At 34.8% G+C, this 15,410-nt stretch overlaps 3 protein-coding genes across 3 annotated transcripts; 2 read left to right on the top strand and 1 right to left on the bottom strand.

Annotated features, from left to right (window-relative positions):
• Positions 1-331: 331 nt before the first annotated feature.
• On the bottom strand, positions 332-2,704 carry LOC123873648. Its single transcript, XM_045918604.1, has 5 exons — positions 2,475-2,704; positions 2,006-2,380; positions 1,445-1,676; positions 815-1,081; positions 332-492 (listed from the first exon to the last, which is right to left on the bottom strand). Exons 1-5 carry the CDS (start codon positions 2,499-2,501, stop codon positions 407-409), a joined length of 987 nt encoding a protein of 328 aa, XP_045774560.1. The 5' UTR covers positions 2,502-2,704; the 3' UTR covers positions 332-406.
• Positions 2,705-3,028: 324 nt separating this feature from the next.
• Positions 3,029-4,888, top strand: LOC123873654 (calmodulin-like). The gene is made up of 4 exons (XM_045918613.1): positions 3,029-3,296; positions 3,660-3,828; positions 4,174-4,371; positions 4,724-4,888. Exons 1-4 carry the CDS (start codon positions 3,115-3,117, stop codon positions 4,868-4,870), a joined length of 696 nt encoding a protein of 231 aa, XP_045774569.1. The 5' UTR covers positions 3,029-3,114; the 3' UTR covers positions 4,871-4,888.
• A 672-nt stretch (positions 4,889-5,560) lies between these two features.
• LOC123873645 (FAS-associated factor 2) lies at positions 5,561-14,632 on the top strand. The gene is made up of 7 exons (XM_045918600.1): positions 5,561-5,893; positions 6,051-6,300; positions 6,806-6,989; positions 7,349-7,618; positions 8,121-8,295; positions 8,987-9,124; positions 9,598-14,632. The coding sequence occupies exons 1-7, from the start codon at positions 5,759-5,761 to the stop codon at positions 9,754-9,756; spliced, it is 1,311 nt and encodes a 436-aa protein (XP_045774556.1). The 5' UTR covers positions 5,561-5,758; the 3' UTR covers positions 9,757-14,632.
• The last annotated feature ends 778 nt before the right edge of the window (positions 14,633-15,410 follow it).

Genomic DNA, 15,410 nt, shown 5'->3' with positions numbered 1-15,410 from the left:
TACATTCTATCCTTAAAATTATACTGTAAAATGAAAATGAATTACTGCAAAAGCAACTGGACTGATTTATCTAATACCTATTATAAATGTGAATGCATGTCTGTCTGTTTCATGGCCCATCCGTTTTACTGATTTTGACGAAAGGCACAAAGTTAGCTTGGGGATTGATAGATCAAAAGTTCTGGACATCATCTATTTGATACAGAGATAGTCTGGAGGTGGACATAGGCTATTCTATCCATTATCAAACAGTTCCCATGGAAGAATCGTCTATTTCACTACAAGAATAAAAAATTAATATTGGTTATTTAATAAAAACAAAATGCATACTTATTTGAACTTTTTTATTAACTATGAGGTTAAAAAGTATAATTTTATTATTACATGAACTTTATAAGTAAGATCACTAAAACACATCGTCTAGAAACACATTGTCCAAATCATCAAAACTTTCTTGTATGCTTTCATTTTGAAGTGAGAAGTTATTAACATCTGGAAATGAAAACAAAAATATTATAAATTATAATCCATACTTCCATACTATGAATACTAAAGTGTGTGTCTGTCTGTCTGCTAGCTCTTTATGCTTCATTCGTTTAAGCAATTTCGACGAAATTTGGTATTGACATAGCCTGCATCCCGCTGATGGGCATAGGCTAATTTTTATTCCAGGAAATCAAAGAATTTCCTTAGATCCTAGTCTCTAGAGGAGAAAAAACCTTAATCCACACAAAGTTGTGGGCATCATCCCTTACTACACTCATACAGCAACTTCACTAAAGAGTTCAATTTGAACTCAAAATGATCAACTCACCTGTTTTACTCCTATCCATTTTAATAACAGTGAAGTCCTCCTCACAGTTCTTGAGGAAACCATCTGGCAAAGCTTCATCTTCATTATTCATTACTGAGCTGTATATAGCCCATATATTACTTAAAGTAATATTTAGATAGTGTTTCTTGAATGCACTCCCTGTTGTCAGTACAGTTGGTTTCCAAATTACCAGTGCACAGTATTCTGCCACAATGTAGGGAGAGAACGACAACCAAGCATCTCTATGGAGAGTGCACTTTATATGCCCTGGAAGCAAAAATTTTTACATGAATAAAATATTCATACTGATATTGCAACACAATAACGAGTCTAACACTTTTTCTCTCTCTCACACTAATAGGCAAAAATTTGTGTGTATGTTTGTTAGTTACTCTTTTACACAAAATCTACTGAAAAGAATGGAGATAGATTATACCCTGGATTAAAACAGGCTACGTTTATCACAGAAAATTAAAAAGTTCGTACAAGATTTGAAAAAAAAAAACCTATATCCACATGAACAAAGTTGTGGGCATCGATTACCTATATTAATATTATCAGCCAGTTATCTAGTCTGTCCACCAACATCTACATCAAAATGCAATGTAGTAATTTGTCAACATAACTCACCTGTTTTATCTCTTAATGTAATCAAAGGATCAATGGCAGACCTGTCAACACTCTCAATAAATGCTGTAACAATATGAGCCTTCTTCCTTTGGAGATTGCCTGCCAAAGCCTGGGTTTTGATTGTTCTTATTGTATTAATTTCATTAAAGCTCTTTGTATCTTCTAAGAGCCTCTTCCATAGTGGTGTCTCGAATACATCACCATGAATATAATTTTGTGAGAAATCTACATCCTAGAAAAATAATTAATACTCGTCTCAAGATTTAGTGGAGAGGCTACCTAATTTAATTCATTTTCTCTCATCTTCAACTCTCTTTAGGGTTGACTTGGGCACAAACAAAAGATTTAAAAGAATGATATCAGATTCAATGATTATCTATCTCATTTGAACAGGCTTGAGTACATAAAAGAGTATTTTTACAAAACTCATTTTGAAATTGTCATACCTAACAATCCACAGCATGGCAATTATGCAAGACAGATTTATTCCAGCAATATACCTAATGCTGTCTCGTTTTAAGTGTCTCAGAGCTCAGCCTTAGTAGTTCAACATTAAATTACCTGTGAAAGGAGCTCCATTTGGCAAATACTTTCATCTTTTTTCTCTTCAAAAGATCCTGTTAAAAGACCAGCCGGACCAGGAAACTTTCTTTTACTTTTGTGATCAAAGTAAGAATTTAACATTTTCCTTTTAACATGTGTTGGTGACACTGGACTATCATCACCAGATTTTGTTTTTCTTATATTTGGACTATTTAAATTACTATGTTTCGAAATATTGGTTTGGAGTTCTGTTACTGAAGTTAAGTCTACACTTGACCTTTTAATTAGTTCAGTATTATTGATTCTCTCAGAATTTTTCTTGTGGAAAACTGGATCTGCTACCTTGGACTGCAATTTTTCTGATGCATCTGGGAAATCCAATTGAGATAACACCTATAAAAACAAAAATAGTAAAAATCTGTAGTGCACCAGTTTGGTTTGATCTGATATTACAATACAAATCGTTTGGATTTCGGTAAATACCTACCTGATCATAGTCATCTGATTCGAACATTATTTCTCTGGTTCAATATGGGGTTATATTAACAAGGTATGTACTGGCACTATTAAAAAAGAAATACAGAAAGTTATGTACACATGTCACATAACAATAATCTCTTTTATGCTATTAAAATATAAATCATATTAAGATTTATTTTAAAAAACCAACGCGAAATATTTCGTTACCAGTTGACAGCTGTCTATTTTTATATTTTCTATAGGTAGTTAGATTATTAGATAGCTGTGGTTGGGTGGTGGTTGACAGATGACAGGTAACCCACAAAAAGTACCTATATAACCTGTATTGACAGATTTTTTTCAACTGGCTTTACGGCTCTGCATTCTAACTTTTTCGAGCAGTGACAGGAGCTAAACTCACACAGTACGAAATTACGTATTTTGAACGGAAACTGAACATGTAACTAGCTGTGCGTATTTCACACGTAAATTGCTTCAAGTATTTTAAAATCCTTCTCCTTTTAATTCCTTCTCCTTCGTGATGGCAATACTACGCAAGCGGATGTGATGCAAATGGTCAACGTGACAGTAAAAATTAGGAATGAAATTGAACGTTAATTTTAATCAATTTGTAATTTATTTAATCCGTTTTTTTTTAAATTTTAATTATGGCTGTATTTGACGTTTTTAACCCTCTAGCAAATGTAACACCACGTTTTACGGAAGAACATTTAGCTGATATAGTTGAGTGGTTTGACAATAAATCGAAACCTTTACTTATTACAAGCGACAGTGAACCGATAAACGTAATTACAATTGAAAATTTGAAAGAATTTTTGGGACTAAAAAAGTAGAGTATAAGTACATCAAATTAATTTGTCGCTATAGCCTGGTGATCTATTTATAACAATAACCTAACAATTTTTAACTATTCATTGGAATAAACATTGAGAACCAGCAATCTTGGCTATAAGTTGTGTTGCAGTCGTCGTTGTCTCTGTCAGACTCATAAGAGATTTTCACATTCACGCAAATTCACGGTATTTTACCGTTTATGCCTTATGACTTGCTATTTATTACTTACTGCTTAAATTAGAATGCACTCAGACACTACTAAACTGATTTTCACCCGAGCGGAGCTGGGCAGATCAGCTAAATTTCTACAATTTTATAACATAGGTAATACTACCTAATATCTACCTATCTTTTGAAGGTTTCATAAAAGATGTTTCCATTACCCAAGCTATGCAGAAATTATGATTGAAGTAGAAAAGTTAAAAGCAGAAACGATAAGGATGTTAACAAAAGATCAATTGATATACATTTTAGATAAATGGGTTATAGAGGCAGATTTGAAACATGAATTAAAATTGGCTTTCAAAGTTAGTAAAATATATTTCTTTGATTTTAAATTAGGTAGGTAACTACTCATTTAAGGCTCTAAAATGATAAAAATATAATTTAAAAGGTCCAGTTTAAGAAATTAGCTCTAGTATCGACTATGACTCACAAATTAGTCGATATTAGAGCTAATTTCTTAAACTGGACCCTTTTAAGTAAAGATTTTTATATAAACCTGTGAGGATGATACTGCCTTTGGCGCAATTTAAGTGCCTGCCTACTTTGTCGTATTAGTTTACAAATTGCGAAAAACCAAATTAAATTTGAATTTCGCGGGCAGAGCCGTCGCCATCCACCTTAAAGTTTATAAATTTAATATAAAACAGGTCTTTGATACTGAAAAACGCAACTTTTTGGAAATTGATGAAATAAAAGTCATTGTCACGAGCTACGGAGATGCATTCAGTGATGAGGAGACTAGAGAATTATTACGTGATGCTAATGTTCGTGGAGATGGCAATGTGTTCTATGAAGATTTTGTTGATAGTTTGTTTAGCGTCGCTCCTGAATTATATCAATTGAAGGTAAATGTTATAGCCTTTGTCCATGACGTCATCCATGTGGATTCTGGTCTTTCTAAAATCATATTTGAATCTTTGGATAAAAAGTAGCCTTTTTGTTATTTGTAGCTCTTTGCAAAGTGTTCTTCTTGATGTACCTTTCCTCAAAAATCCCATCAAAATTGGGTCAGCTGGTTTGAAGATTAGTTCAGATTAGATATCAGTCAGCCAATTGAATTTATGGACTGTCTGCCTAGTTTGTTTGGGTCTAGGTTTCAAGCACTTTCAACTGCTATAAGAACGCGTTGTCAATAATATTATTGATTTAATTAAATCATTTCTAGTAGTTAAATACCTAAGTGGTTTATTTTTTTAGGCTGAATTTTTATACGAAGATCCCAATGATGATCCTTCTGTTCCACCTGATCCAGAACCTGAACCGGAACCGGAAGTGCTCGAACCTGAGCCGACTCCACCACCTCCACCGCCTCCTCGGCCCAAAAAGAAAGGAAATAAAAAATAAATTTATTACAAAATGTAACCGTTGTTTTATAATAATGCTTAGTCATTCTTATGGAGTGTATAGGTAAGGAGCACGATTTCCACGTGTAAAAAGAGTCCTAAGGGTAGCGCCACAGTAGCCAAAAGGTAAATTTTAAAAAGAACGGTTAAATTTAAACTATAGAAACAAACTACCTCTAATTATGTAAATAATTGTTGAGGTATGCTGTCCGTATGGTATACCTACTGAACTGTCATTACCTAACTTCCTACTCTAGTCACTACAATACATTTTCTATCTCCGCATAGTTACTTCATCACGATATAGAACGTGACGAATGATTACCTATATTTTTTTCTTTATCACAGAGGCCACTTTTTTGTTTGTCAAATCAAAATCTATATAGCTCGATTCCGTAAAACCTGCATCAATCATTATTACAATCGCAAAATGTATGCTATTCATGTTGCAATAATATATTGTAGCCAATATCACTATTGGCTACAACATTGAATCGATGGGCTACAATATATTGTATTATAGCCAGATGATGTGTGGCATCATCTGGGCAACGCTGCACCGTCGTGTCATGTCAATTTTGTCTGTGATGTCCACTGGTTTGTGGTCCATAGAGGGAGGCTTAAAAGAGCTAGAACCCAGAGCCGTAAAACCAGATAATTAGTAAAAAAAATGTGGTCCATAGAGTGTCAATCAACTCAACTGTCAGTTTCGCTCGCTAAATGTGAAATGTGTAAACTGTAAAACATTTTATTGTGGAAAACATTTATCGCACTATTTTCGCATTATTATTTTTGTGTTAATTTTTGTTAACTAGCACATTTATGTAGCATTACGTGTTGAACTCTAGTACTGATTGGATCACATTTTTCTCAAAATAACGTAGTCGCTATGGACCTAGAAGACAATGCATTGGGCTTGACCCAAGAACAAACTGATAAAATGCTGCAGTTCCAAGATTTAACGGGGATCGAAGATATGTCAATATGCAGAGATGTTCTGCAGAGACACCAATGGGATTTGGAGGTAGAATAGTTGTGATTGTTTGTCTTTATGAATAAGTAAAATAAGCCTTTATAGGTCATTCATTTTATGATTATGATAAAAAGTTTAGAAGTATTTTGGTTTGATAAAGTTGTCGTTGTCAATGCGTGGTTTACCTTATAATAAATATTGTTTGTAGGTTGCTATACAGGAACAGCTCAATATAAGGGAAGGCAGACCTTCAGTATTTGCTACAGAGGCTAGAGCCCCTCCGGTCGTCCATGACCACATAGCACAGCAAGTCTTCACAGACGAGGCACCTGAGAGTCCAGGGGGAGTACGGGGACTCCTGCGCTATGTTGTCAACTTAGTTGTATCTGTATGTTATAGTACAATATCATCTGTAATAAACTTGCTCTTAAGTTTTGTCAGAAATGATGAAAGGAGATGTAAGTATTAATTACTATTATATTACCTGGTTCATTATTGTGTTTACTGTTTACATTATTCAGTCTAGAGAACCATTTCAGCTCCGCATTGCAACTGGAATTAGTGGTTAGCAATAGTTTCATTTTATTGCTCGAAGTATCTTTAATTTGAAATAATATTAAAGGTAGTAGAATAATGTTAAAATGTACTTTGTCAGGATAAAAGTGGCCAAACTACATCTCCTGGGTGCAAGTCACAGCAAATTGTAGATACATCTATATGGAATTTGTCATACTTTTGAACTTTTGAATTTTCTGGATTCAAATGTAGGTTTTCAGGGTATATAACCATCTCTATTCCAAATTTCAGCCAAATCGGTTCAGTTAATGTGGCATGAAGGAGTAACAAACTTTCAACTTTTACATTTATACCATTATAAGGACTTGGATAATTTTGTAAGATAAATTAAAAAAAAAAGTTAAATTTTAAATTGTATATTTATCATCAAAATGACTCCATTTTCAGTGGTGACAGACCCATTGGGGGATGTGATGAGTTTTATCAACAGCTACACATCCCGTTTCTCCCCACACCCAGTGTTCTACCAGGGAACATATGCACAGGCTCTCAATGATGCCAAGAATGAGCTCAGGTTCCTTGTTGTATACCTGCATTCAGAATCAGCCACTGAGACACAGAACTTTTGCAGGTAATATACTAACTAAATAATTTTAACATCATCCTTAATTGTACCATGTAGTTAGTGTATGTTTAGTGTATACCACCTTATAATAAAACTATTTATTAATACTATGACAATTTATTATGCTTTAATGATAAATATTGCTAGGAAATCTGCATGCTTGAGAGTTCTCCATAATGTTCTCAAAGGTGTGTGAAGTCCGCCAATTCTCACTTGGCCAGTGTGCTGGACTATAGCCAAACCCTTTTCATTCTGAGAGGAGAATATGGTGGATTGGGCTGGTCATAGACTAATGACTAAGACACACACAGAGTGGACTACTAGGACTGTACTGTATATTGCTGTTGATATAATAAAATTTTCAGAACCACATTAGCAGATCCAGAAGTGATCCAATACATAAACACACATGCCCTCTTCTGGGGTTGTTCCATCGACTCGTCAGAGGGTTGGAGAGTTGCACAATCAGTAGGAGGTCGCAGATACCCTCTATTGTGTGTAGTGTGTGTGCGAGACCACCGCATGACTGTGGTTGCCAGAAACGAAGGCACCTGTGCACCGCAGCAGTTGCTGCAAAGGCTGCAGAGAATTGTAGAGGAGAATGAACCACACCTTACTGCAGCTAGGGCGGACAGGTAAGATTCAGTTGTTTTTCTTTTCTTTTCATCTGGTGGGATGTGATGATACAGTTAAAGATGGAAGCCGTTAGTGGGCTTGGAAGGAGTAAGGTGGTTTTTATTAGGTAAATTGAATAAAAATATTTTGAATTTGAATAGAAACTAATAAGAGGCATATCTTATTAGTTTCTATTCAAATTCAAAATATTTTTATTCAATTAAACTTTTACAAGTGCTTTTGAATCGTCAAAATAATCTACCACTGGTTCGGAATGCCGTTCCTACCGAGAAGAACCAGCAAGAAACTCGGTGGTTGCTCTTTTCAAGTATTCAATTTACAATAATATGCCATACTGCTATTGGCATTGTGCCAGATTATTAAGTTGGTAGCATGACTTTGCCAGTATGGTGGTAACTATTAATAGCTGAAGACTCTCACTGGACCAGTGATAAAAAGTAAAATTAATGATTCCTCTTTTCTTGTCAAAAGTCAGTTTTTAAATGCTGATGTTATTCTCAGGGTGGAACGCGAGGTGACGGCGCGGTTGCGCGCAGCACAGGACGAAGCATATGAGGAGTCGCTCAAGGCCGACCAGGAGAAGGAGCGTCGGCGAGCGGCCGACCGCGCCGCGCGCGACCAGGTGCAGCGAGACCATCTGCACCGACAGATGCTAGAGGAGCAACACCGGCAAGAGGTACGTTGTTTTAGGAGAAGTTTTAGGAGTTACAAGTAACTCTATATTTCAATCTCTTTTTTTATTTTATTTACAAGTTAGGGAAACTATATAAGTATGGACTTCGTCTGTGCCGGCACTCGCCGACATACGCGCGCCTCTCCTTTAGAGCGCTTCCCAGTCAGTTCCAGCATGGTTCCAGCACCAAAAACACCAGTGAAACACAAAAACCGGCCACTTTTAACAAAAAAACACTCCAAAAAGGCACAACACGCGCGCCAGCAAACGCTAACACAGACGAAGTCCTTTCAATCTCTTGTATGCGTATCGCACACCGTTTTTAGGGTTCCTTACCTCAAAAGGAAAAACGGAACCCTTATAGGATCACTTTGTTGTCTGTCTGTCTGTCCGTCCGTCCGTCCGTCCGTCCGTCTGTCAAGAAAACCTATAGGGTACGAAAAACGTGAATTTGTGTTTACATAATTAAAAATAAAATAAAAATGTGTTTAAATTTTCAAAGTAAGATAACTATACCAAGTGGGGTATCATATGAAAGAGCTTTACCTGTAAATTCTAAAACAGATTTTTATTTATTTTTATGCACAATAGTTTTTGATTTATTGTGCAAAATGTCGAAAAAAAATACCCTCGGTGTACGAGTCCGACTCGCACTTGGCCGGTTTTTATTGTCTATGTGAAATTCGGTTTGTAGGTAATAGAGGCGCGAGCAGCGATGGCGGCCAAGTTGCCAAGCGAACCTCTCGCTGGCAAGGACGCGGTGGCGCTGCTCATCCGCCTGCCCGGCGGGGAGCGCCTCACTCGCCGCTTCCTGCTCGCCAACACCACACAGGTACACACCATAGGAGCATACAATATCGTGTATACATTTTGAGAACTTTTTTTTGAATTATCAAAGTAGGGAATGTTAGCAAGTAGCCTTTGGCACAGCGAAAAACAATTGAGGTTTACATCATTATAGGCTGTGCTTCAGTCCGTCTACATATAAATGGGGTATGGTAGTTACAATAGTAATATAATGTGAAAAGTGTGTCTGCCTGTCTGTCTGTTTGTGAACTTTTCACACTCATCCATTTAACCGATTTTGATGAATAATTTATATTTCGTGATTATATTAATTCGTTATAGAGAAATTCACACTTTTTCTTTTATGTTTTGCTTTTATTACGTTTGGCTCTGTAAATGTTTCTACAATTTACTTACAATGAAATCCACTGTTAGTTTTAAGTTTTTACTGCACGTCAACAGTTTGCGCTGACTGTCAATTTTTGGGGTTCCGTATTCATAATTATATCTTCTTTCCAGGATCTATACGATTTCGTATTCAGCCACCCGCAGTCGCCGGAGGAGTTTGAGATCACGACCAATTTTCCAAAACGTGTTATAGTTCGGGGGACTTCAAATTTGCAAGACGCCGGTCTCAAAGACCGCGATGTGTTGTTCGTAAACGATGTGAACGCGTAATATGTTTTATAATAATTTAGATTTTAAAAAATGTCGCTGGTTCATGATCCGCCGAAAAGTAAAGAGTAAAATTAATGCAATAATAAATAAAAACTACAGACAATAGAGTATATTTATTACAGTTTTTTTATTATTTCAATCACATTGAAATGTTAGTTTTAGTTTGTTAAAAAAATTGACATGAATTCTGCGTGATAATTAAAATTTATCTTAAGTAACTTATAACCGATTCTAAACTAAATTAAATGAACAAGTGTTAACCTAGGGTATCCTTTTCTACAGATAATTTATAAAAAGGATAGCAATAGAGATTAAGTACAACAGAATTGGCCACAATATCTACACAGTGAAATGTCTATGTTTGATTTTGATCCTTTTATTAAACACAACTGCAAAATAAATGATATTAAATACAACATTTTATGGGTGAAAATAGGAAACAAAATTGCAAAATGAGCTTATTTTCAACTGGCTTTACTCTCTGTAATATGAAATTGTTAATATTTTAAATGAAAGCATAAGAAAGAGCGTGCAGTGAGAACATCTAGCTATCTCCTTCGCACACCAGCACCCAAATGGCGGTGACCCTATGGGGATTCCATTTCTGTCACTTGATTTAACTAGTAGGTTCACCCACCACTATGAGCTCGATTGCGGTAGAATGAAAGCTACAATGTCACCATCGCAAACATCTCTGATTGGTTGACGCTTAGTCACTATTGGCTACAAGAATAGCATTTTAGCCAATAACAACAATTAGGATTGTAATAATGATTGATGCATGTTTTACGGAAATGAACTACAGTTTAAAAGACTTCTAGCTTAGTTGTGCTAAGCTAGAAGCTAAGAAGCTAAACTGACGCTTGTTTTTGAGCGGTATTCTTTTACAATATTGTAGATAATCATAACATTTTGAAACAAAAAAACTGGGTTTCAACCCTCTTAAAGAGTCTCACAAACCTTGAGAATAACGAACAATGTACACCTTAGTGCGTCTTTGCAGCGGTTATGTTCAAACGCGATAGTTTTTGGTATGTTTAAAAAAAATTATGTTTAAGGAATATTGTGATACAAAAAATACTTACTTTCGGCGAATTATTAATTAGCACAGACGAAATTCACTTCACCTACTTCCATCGTTGAAAGATGATGATTTTACGGGAATCAATCGGCAATTGTATATTTTAATAAAATAAAAATTCCAATTTTTACATGATCTCCCATATATGTTAGTGGATGTATAAAAAAAGAGAGCTTAAGAAAATTTATTACAGCCCATATTAATAAATACAAAAAATATTAATCATATTTTTTTTATAACTTTATTATTTATCTCGACGCCACTTGCATTTTGATCGACTTTAATAGTTGCTGGTTGCTCAATCTCCGTTTTGAAACTGCAATATTTTGCAAGACGTTTTTTGACACATAATAACTGCTATTCATACAAATTTTTCGTGTCACTAAGAGCTCGTTCACACGTAGCGCGTACCATTGCGTTGTAACGTATGGAACTGTATGAAACATGGCATACTACGTACGTGTCACGTGTAGGTACGGGCTGCATACGCAATTGGTGTGAAACTGCCATTAATGTAAAATTTTCTTTGTAATTTATTAATGTGGTCTTGGAACTATATTACGTATTATTCGCGGAAAACATGCCATACATGGCACATCAATAATACTACTTTTTTTCTAGGGACTATTTTGTTGTATGTTTGCGATTGTATTGATCTATGTACTGAGACAGGCTGTGAGTCTGTTTTCACACGGCAAAAACACCGCCCATTTTTTTTGGAAGGAAATCTTACCGAATACGAAGTACCGTATACACTGAGTAAAGAACCGTTTACACGGTTAAAAATGTGTACAGGATAAACAACGTGTGAACGGTTCTATACTCGGTGTACGCGCCACTACGTATTCAGTAAGATTAACCCTACAAATAACTTGCGGTGTGAAATCAAACTTGGACGTTACAATGTTGTGTGTTCCAACGTAGTTTGGCGCGATGATCGACATATCGCAACGATACTAGTATGAACATTATCAATCATACAAAAAAACGTAAAACTCCGATCGAATTGTGTTGCGTCAAAGTACTGCCTATGGTCGCGTTATAACATAGTATGGGACTTGATATAGCAAGCATTTCGAGTCCCGGAACACGGGGAAGAAAAAATGTATCTGAGAGCTTTAAAGTACGAAATACAAGTCCCGTCCATGCGTCCGGGGTGCTTACTATATTAAGTCCCTAATGTTCTGCGGCAATTGGACTAAATGGGGCCTGTAAATTTTCTTACGGAAAGATACTTTATTACCTGTCTAGATAAAATGAGACTAGATCGAAAAACAACAAAACGTTACAAAAATTAGTTGCAAGGCTACCTTCTATTACGAAACTCCATCCTTGTTCTGAATGTTAGATTTAAGTATCTATCATAATAATTGTACATTAATGGAAATTCATACATGAAATAAAATGAAAATATTAGACTAGTGTGGAATTTTAGCAAAAGTATTATTTTATATCAATATCTCAATGCAAAATTTGATGAAATGTACCAGTTTTTGTCTAATGTCACAATTAAATGTGCAGACCAAATCTGTTGTGGTGTCGGACGCTATCGTACATACTAGACACTAATTTTTCGTATACCTACTTCTGGCGCACAGACTGTTCACACGTTCTTTTGCAGGATATATTTTATCCAACACAGTGACGCATATATAGATTATAGAACCGTTTATACGGTTTAAACCGCATACTACGTCTGATGTAGTATGTGAGTATAAACAACAACGTGTGAATAGTTCTATACTCAATGTTTGCATCACTACGTATTCGGTAAGAAATGTGCAGTGCAAATGCCGTGTAAACGGAGATGAACGGACTGACGCTGAGATCTATAGAGGGCACTTTGACTATGCTCAGACTTAAGACACTGTTAAAACGAGACAGAGCTATACCGCTGGCGTAAATATATCTCGTTTTAACTAAAACTTAAGTGTAAGCAAAGTCAAAGTGCGTTCTATAGATTTTAACCTGACTCTCGACGCGCTTTGATTGATCAAGTGTCATGCTGTAGTGCGTTACGAAACCGCAACTTAGTAATTTTTAGTCTGCAACTTAAAATACTGCGGCAGACTATCTAGACAGGGTTGTTTAAGCTATGAATGTAGTTAATGTTAGTTTGTTGGATGTGGTACCTACGTAAGAAAGTAATTTTATTTGAGTTTTTAGTTATGTTATAGACCTACTAGTAGCTCTTTATCCAATAGATGTAACAATAGGTAGATTTAAACAAAATATTTTTCTTTTGGTTTCAAAAGTTACTTCAGATAGGAAAGAAATCGTTTAATTTTGTGTTGTATCTAAGGGTGGGTCCAGACTATATAACATGTTATAAAATATGAGTTTAGTAGAGTGGACACTGTTATATAAACAAGGTGGTCGTGTTGCAACAAGTTTCATAACATGTAAATAACGTGGACTCTCCTCTTAATATAAAATAATGGGAAGGCTACGTCTGTATTGTAATTTGTATGGTACTAGAACTAGATTCATAAAAATAAAAATGTGGCTAGCCTGGAAAGTGCGCAATTACGGCTATTTTTTTGTCCCTTTAAATGTTCTATTTATACCCTTCTTTTTGGTATATTGTTATATGGATTTTTTTTTATTATACTAAAATTAACATTTAATTAAAAAAAAACGAACTGGACCGTAATTTACATAATTTATTATCTTGTATTGAATATCAAAAACATTTTACAAAATTAATTTGTAAAGTTGCATTCACGAATTTGGATTTCTATTTGCTGCTGATTGGTAAAATACCCAAGATCGTTTTATTTACTGTGCATTTCCTTTAAGTTGGGTTATGTCACTTTTGTTGTAAATGAGCAAATTGTTTTTTAATGTTAGTTTTTGCATAGATATTATATAATATTATTTATATAGTACGCTAGATATGCGATTGACGTTGTGTTCTTGAAGCAACTTGATTAATGATCACCATTTTGGAGTGATAGCAGCAGTGAGCGTAATGTAAGCGTATTCGGAACTATACGTTAGTGATGTTACATCTGGCAAAACGAGTAGGTTCCAATTGACAAAAAGTTCGATATTGATTCTAGGAACGCTGGAATCACCACAGAAAAAGCTGTTATTTTGCATGGCACACTGTAGTTATCGTACTATGTAAATAATATTAATATTAGGTATATCTATGGTTTTATAGCATTTTCTATCACAAATATGTACCTTTTTTTTCTTATTATGGTATGGCTCTACTATCAGGATTCGAAAATGATTCGAGTTCGGACAGGATTTATGAAACAGATTTTTTGCCGAACGTTTACGATAGACGGCAAAGATACAATTCGCGATAGCACGAATCATTTGCCGAATTTCGATAGTGGGACCGAACCAGCGAATGAAATCTATAATATTTTAATATAGTAAAAAATGCTAATTTTACCATTATTAAATGCTTTCCTTCAATAATAGTTTATACCTACCTATCTCAAGATTTTGCATAAGTTAACGTTTGGAGAACCTGAAAGCGCGATGAAAACTACTCTGTAGGACGTCAAATAATCGCGCCCGTACCAATCCAATAGACTTTTTTCGTCGCACGTTTTGTGTGTCCAAACCTTTAAATATAATTTTTACACGCACTCAAATGGCAACCTTCTCTGCATTTTTCTTTGCTTTCGCTTGAAACTGTTAAGCTTTTTTTTTGTGATATTATGTGGTTGTATAGTTCAGTGGTACCAAAGGTGCTAAAGGATGTGGACAGCAAGCATTTACTTTGACGGATTTTGTAATATATTGTTTTTGTTGTAATATAACTGATGTTCCATATGACTTCATCGTTTTATTGTGCAACCATATTATACTTAACAATGTATTAATTTTCAATCTTTTATAGGTTAGACCCCTAAACGAGAATGAGAGTTACACGAAACGAGCCCTAATTAAAATTCACACGACGCGGTGAAAAGGTATTAAAAATAAAACATCAAACTGTACAATATCATTATATTATAATTGTTATTGTTAAATATTAAAATTCACAACTCAATACGAAAACCAATTTGATTAGTTCAATTTCACCTGGAATGTAGGCACTTTAACATTATTATAGCTATTTACATCGTAATGATAAAGTTGTAAATAATGCCTCTAAGAATTAATAAATAATTATTGAGATTTTGTGCTAATTGGTTGTACACAAATCAGTGCTAAGTATCCTTTTTCCTCAAGAAAAATAGATCTTTTAGTCTACTGTTCAACCAAATTAGCACCATTCATTGATAGCTATAGGTATCTTTTATCACAAAATAATTTAATAAAATATCTGGTACTCGAAGACATAATTCTACTGTCTGTAAATGTACGGGACACGTCAGTTATAATACATTATTATGTAACAATTAGGTATTGTTATATAACTTATTACATAAATTGTGTCAACGAGCACCAACGAAAGCGAAAATTAAATCTAGTCGAGGAACCAAATCCTTTCTCTAGAGAATTCAAAAGCAATTTAATCTCATTATCTATCACTCTTAAGTTCTTAACAATAGGATTTACAAAAATAATTTAAAATACATACATAGATAAAAATATGTGGATGGATTTT

This window comes from Maniola jurtina, chromosome 17 (genome assembly GCF_905333055.1).
Source record: "Maniola jurtina chromosome 17, ilManJurt1.1, whole genome shotgun sequence".
NCBI lineage: Eukaryota > Metazoa > Arthropoda > Insecta > Lepidoptera > Nymphalidae > Maniola > Maniola jurtina.
This window is presented reverse-complemented; position numbering and strand designations above follow the sequence as displayed.

Excerpts from the sequence above, each read along its gene's own strand:
- LOC123873648 (XM_045918604.1), bottom strand. The coding sequence starts at position 2,501 with ATGTTCGAATCAGATGACTATGATCAG. Across the intron at positions 2,381-2,474 it reads AATCAGATGACTATGATCAG|GTGTTATCTCAATTGGATTT; the intron begins GTAGGTATTTAC and ends TTGTTTTTATAG. Across the intron at positions 493-814 it reads AATGGATAGGAGTAAAACAG|ATGTTAATAACTTCTCACTT; the intron begins GTGAGTTGATCA and ends TTTCATTTCCAG.
- LOC123873654 (XM_045918613.1), top strand. The coding sequence starts at position 3,115 with ATGGCTGTATTTGACGTTTTTAACCCTCTAGCAAATGTAACACCACGT. Across the intron at positions 3,829-4,173 it reads AATTAAAATTGGCTTTCAAA|GTCTTTGATACTGAAAAACG; the intron begins GTTAGTAAAATA and ends AATATAAAACAG. Across the intron at positions 4,372-4,723 it reads CTGAATTATATCAATTGAAG|GCTGAATTTTTATACGAAGA; the intron begins GTAAATGTTATA and ends TTATTTTTTTAG.
- LOC123873645 (XM_045918600.1), top strand. The coding sequence starts at position 5,759 with ATGGACCTAGAAGACAATGCATTGGGCTTGACCCAAGAACAAACTGAT. Across the intron at positions 6,990-7,348 it reads GAGACACAGAACTTTTGCAG|AACCACATTAGCAGATCCAG; the intron begins GTAATATACTAA and ends TAAAATTTTCAG. Across the intron at positions 7,619-8,120 it reads ACTGCAGCTAGGGCGGACAG|GGTGGAACGCGAGGTGACGG; the intron begins GTAAGATTCAGT and ends TGTTATTCTCAG.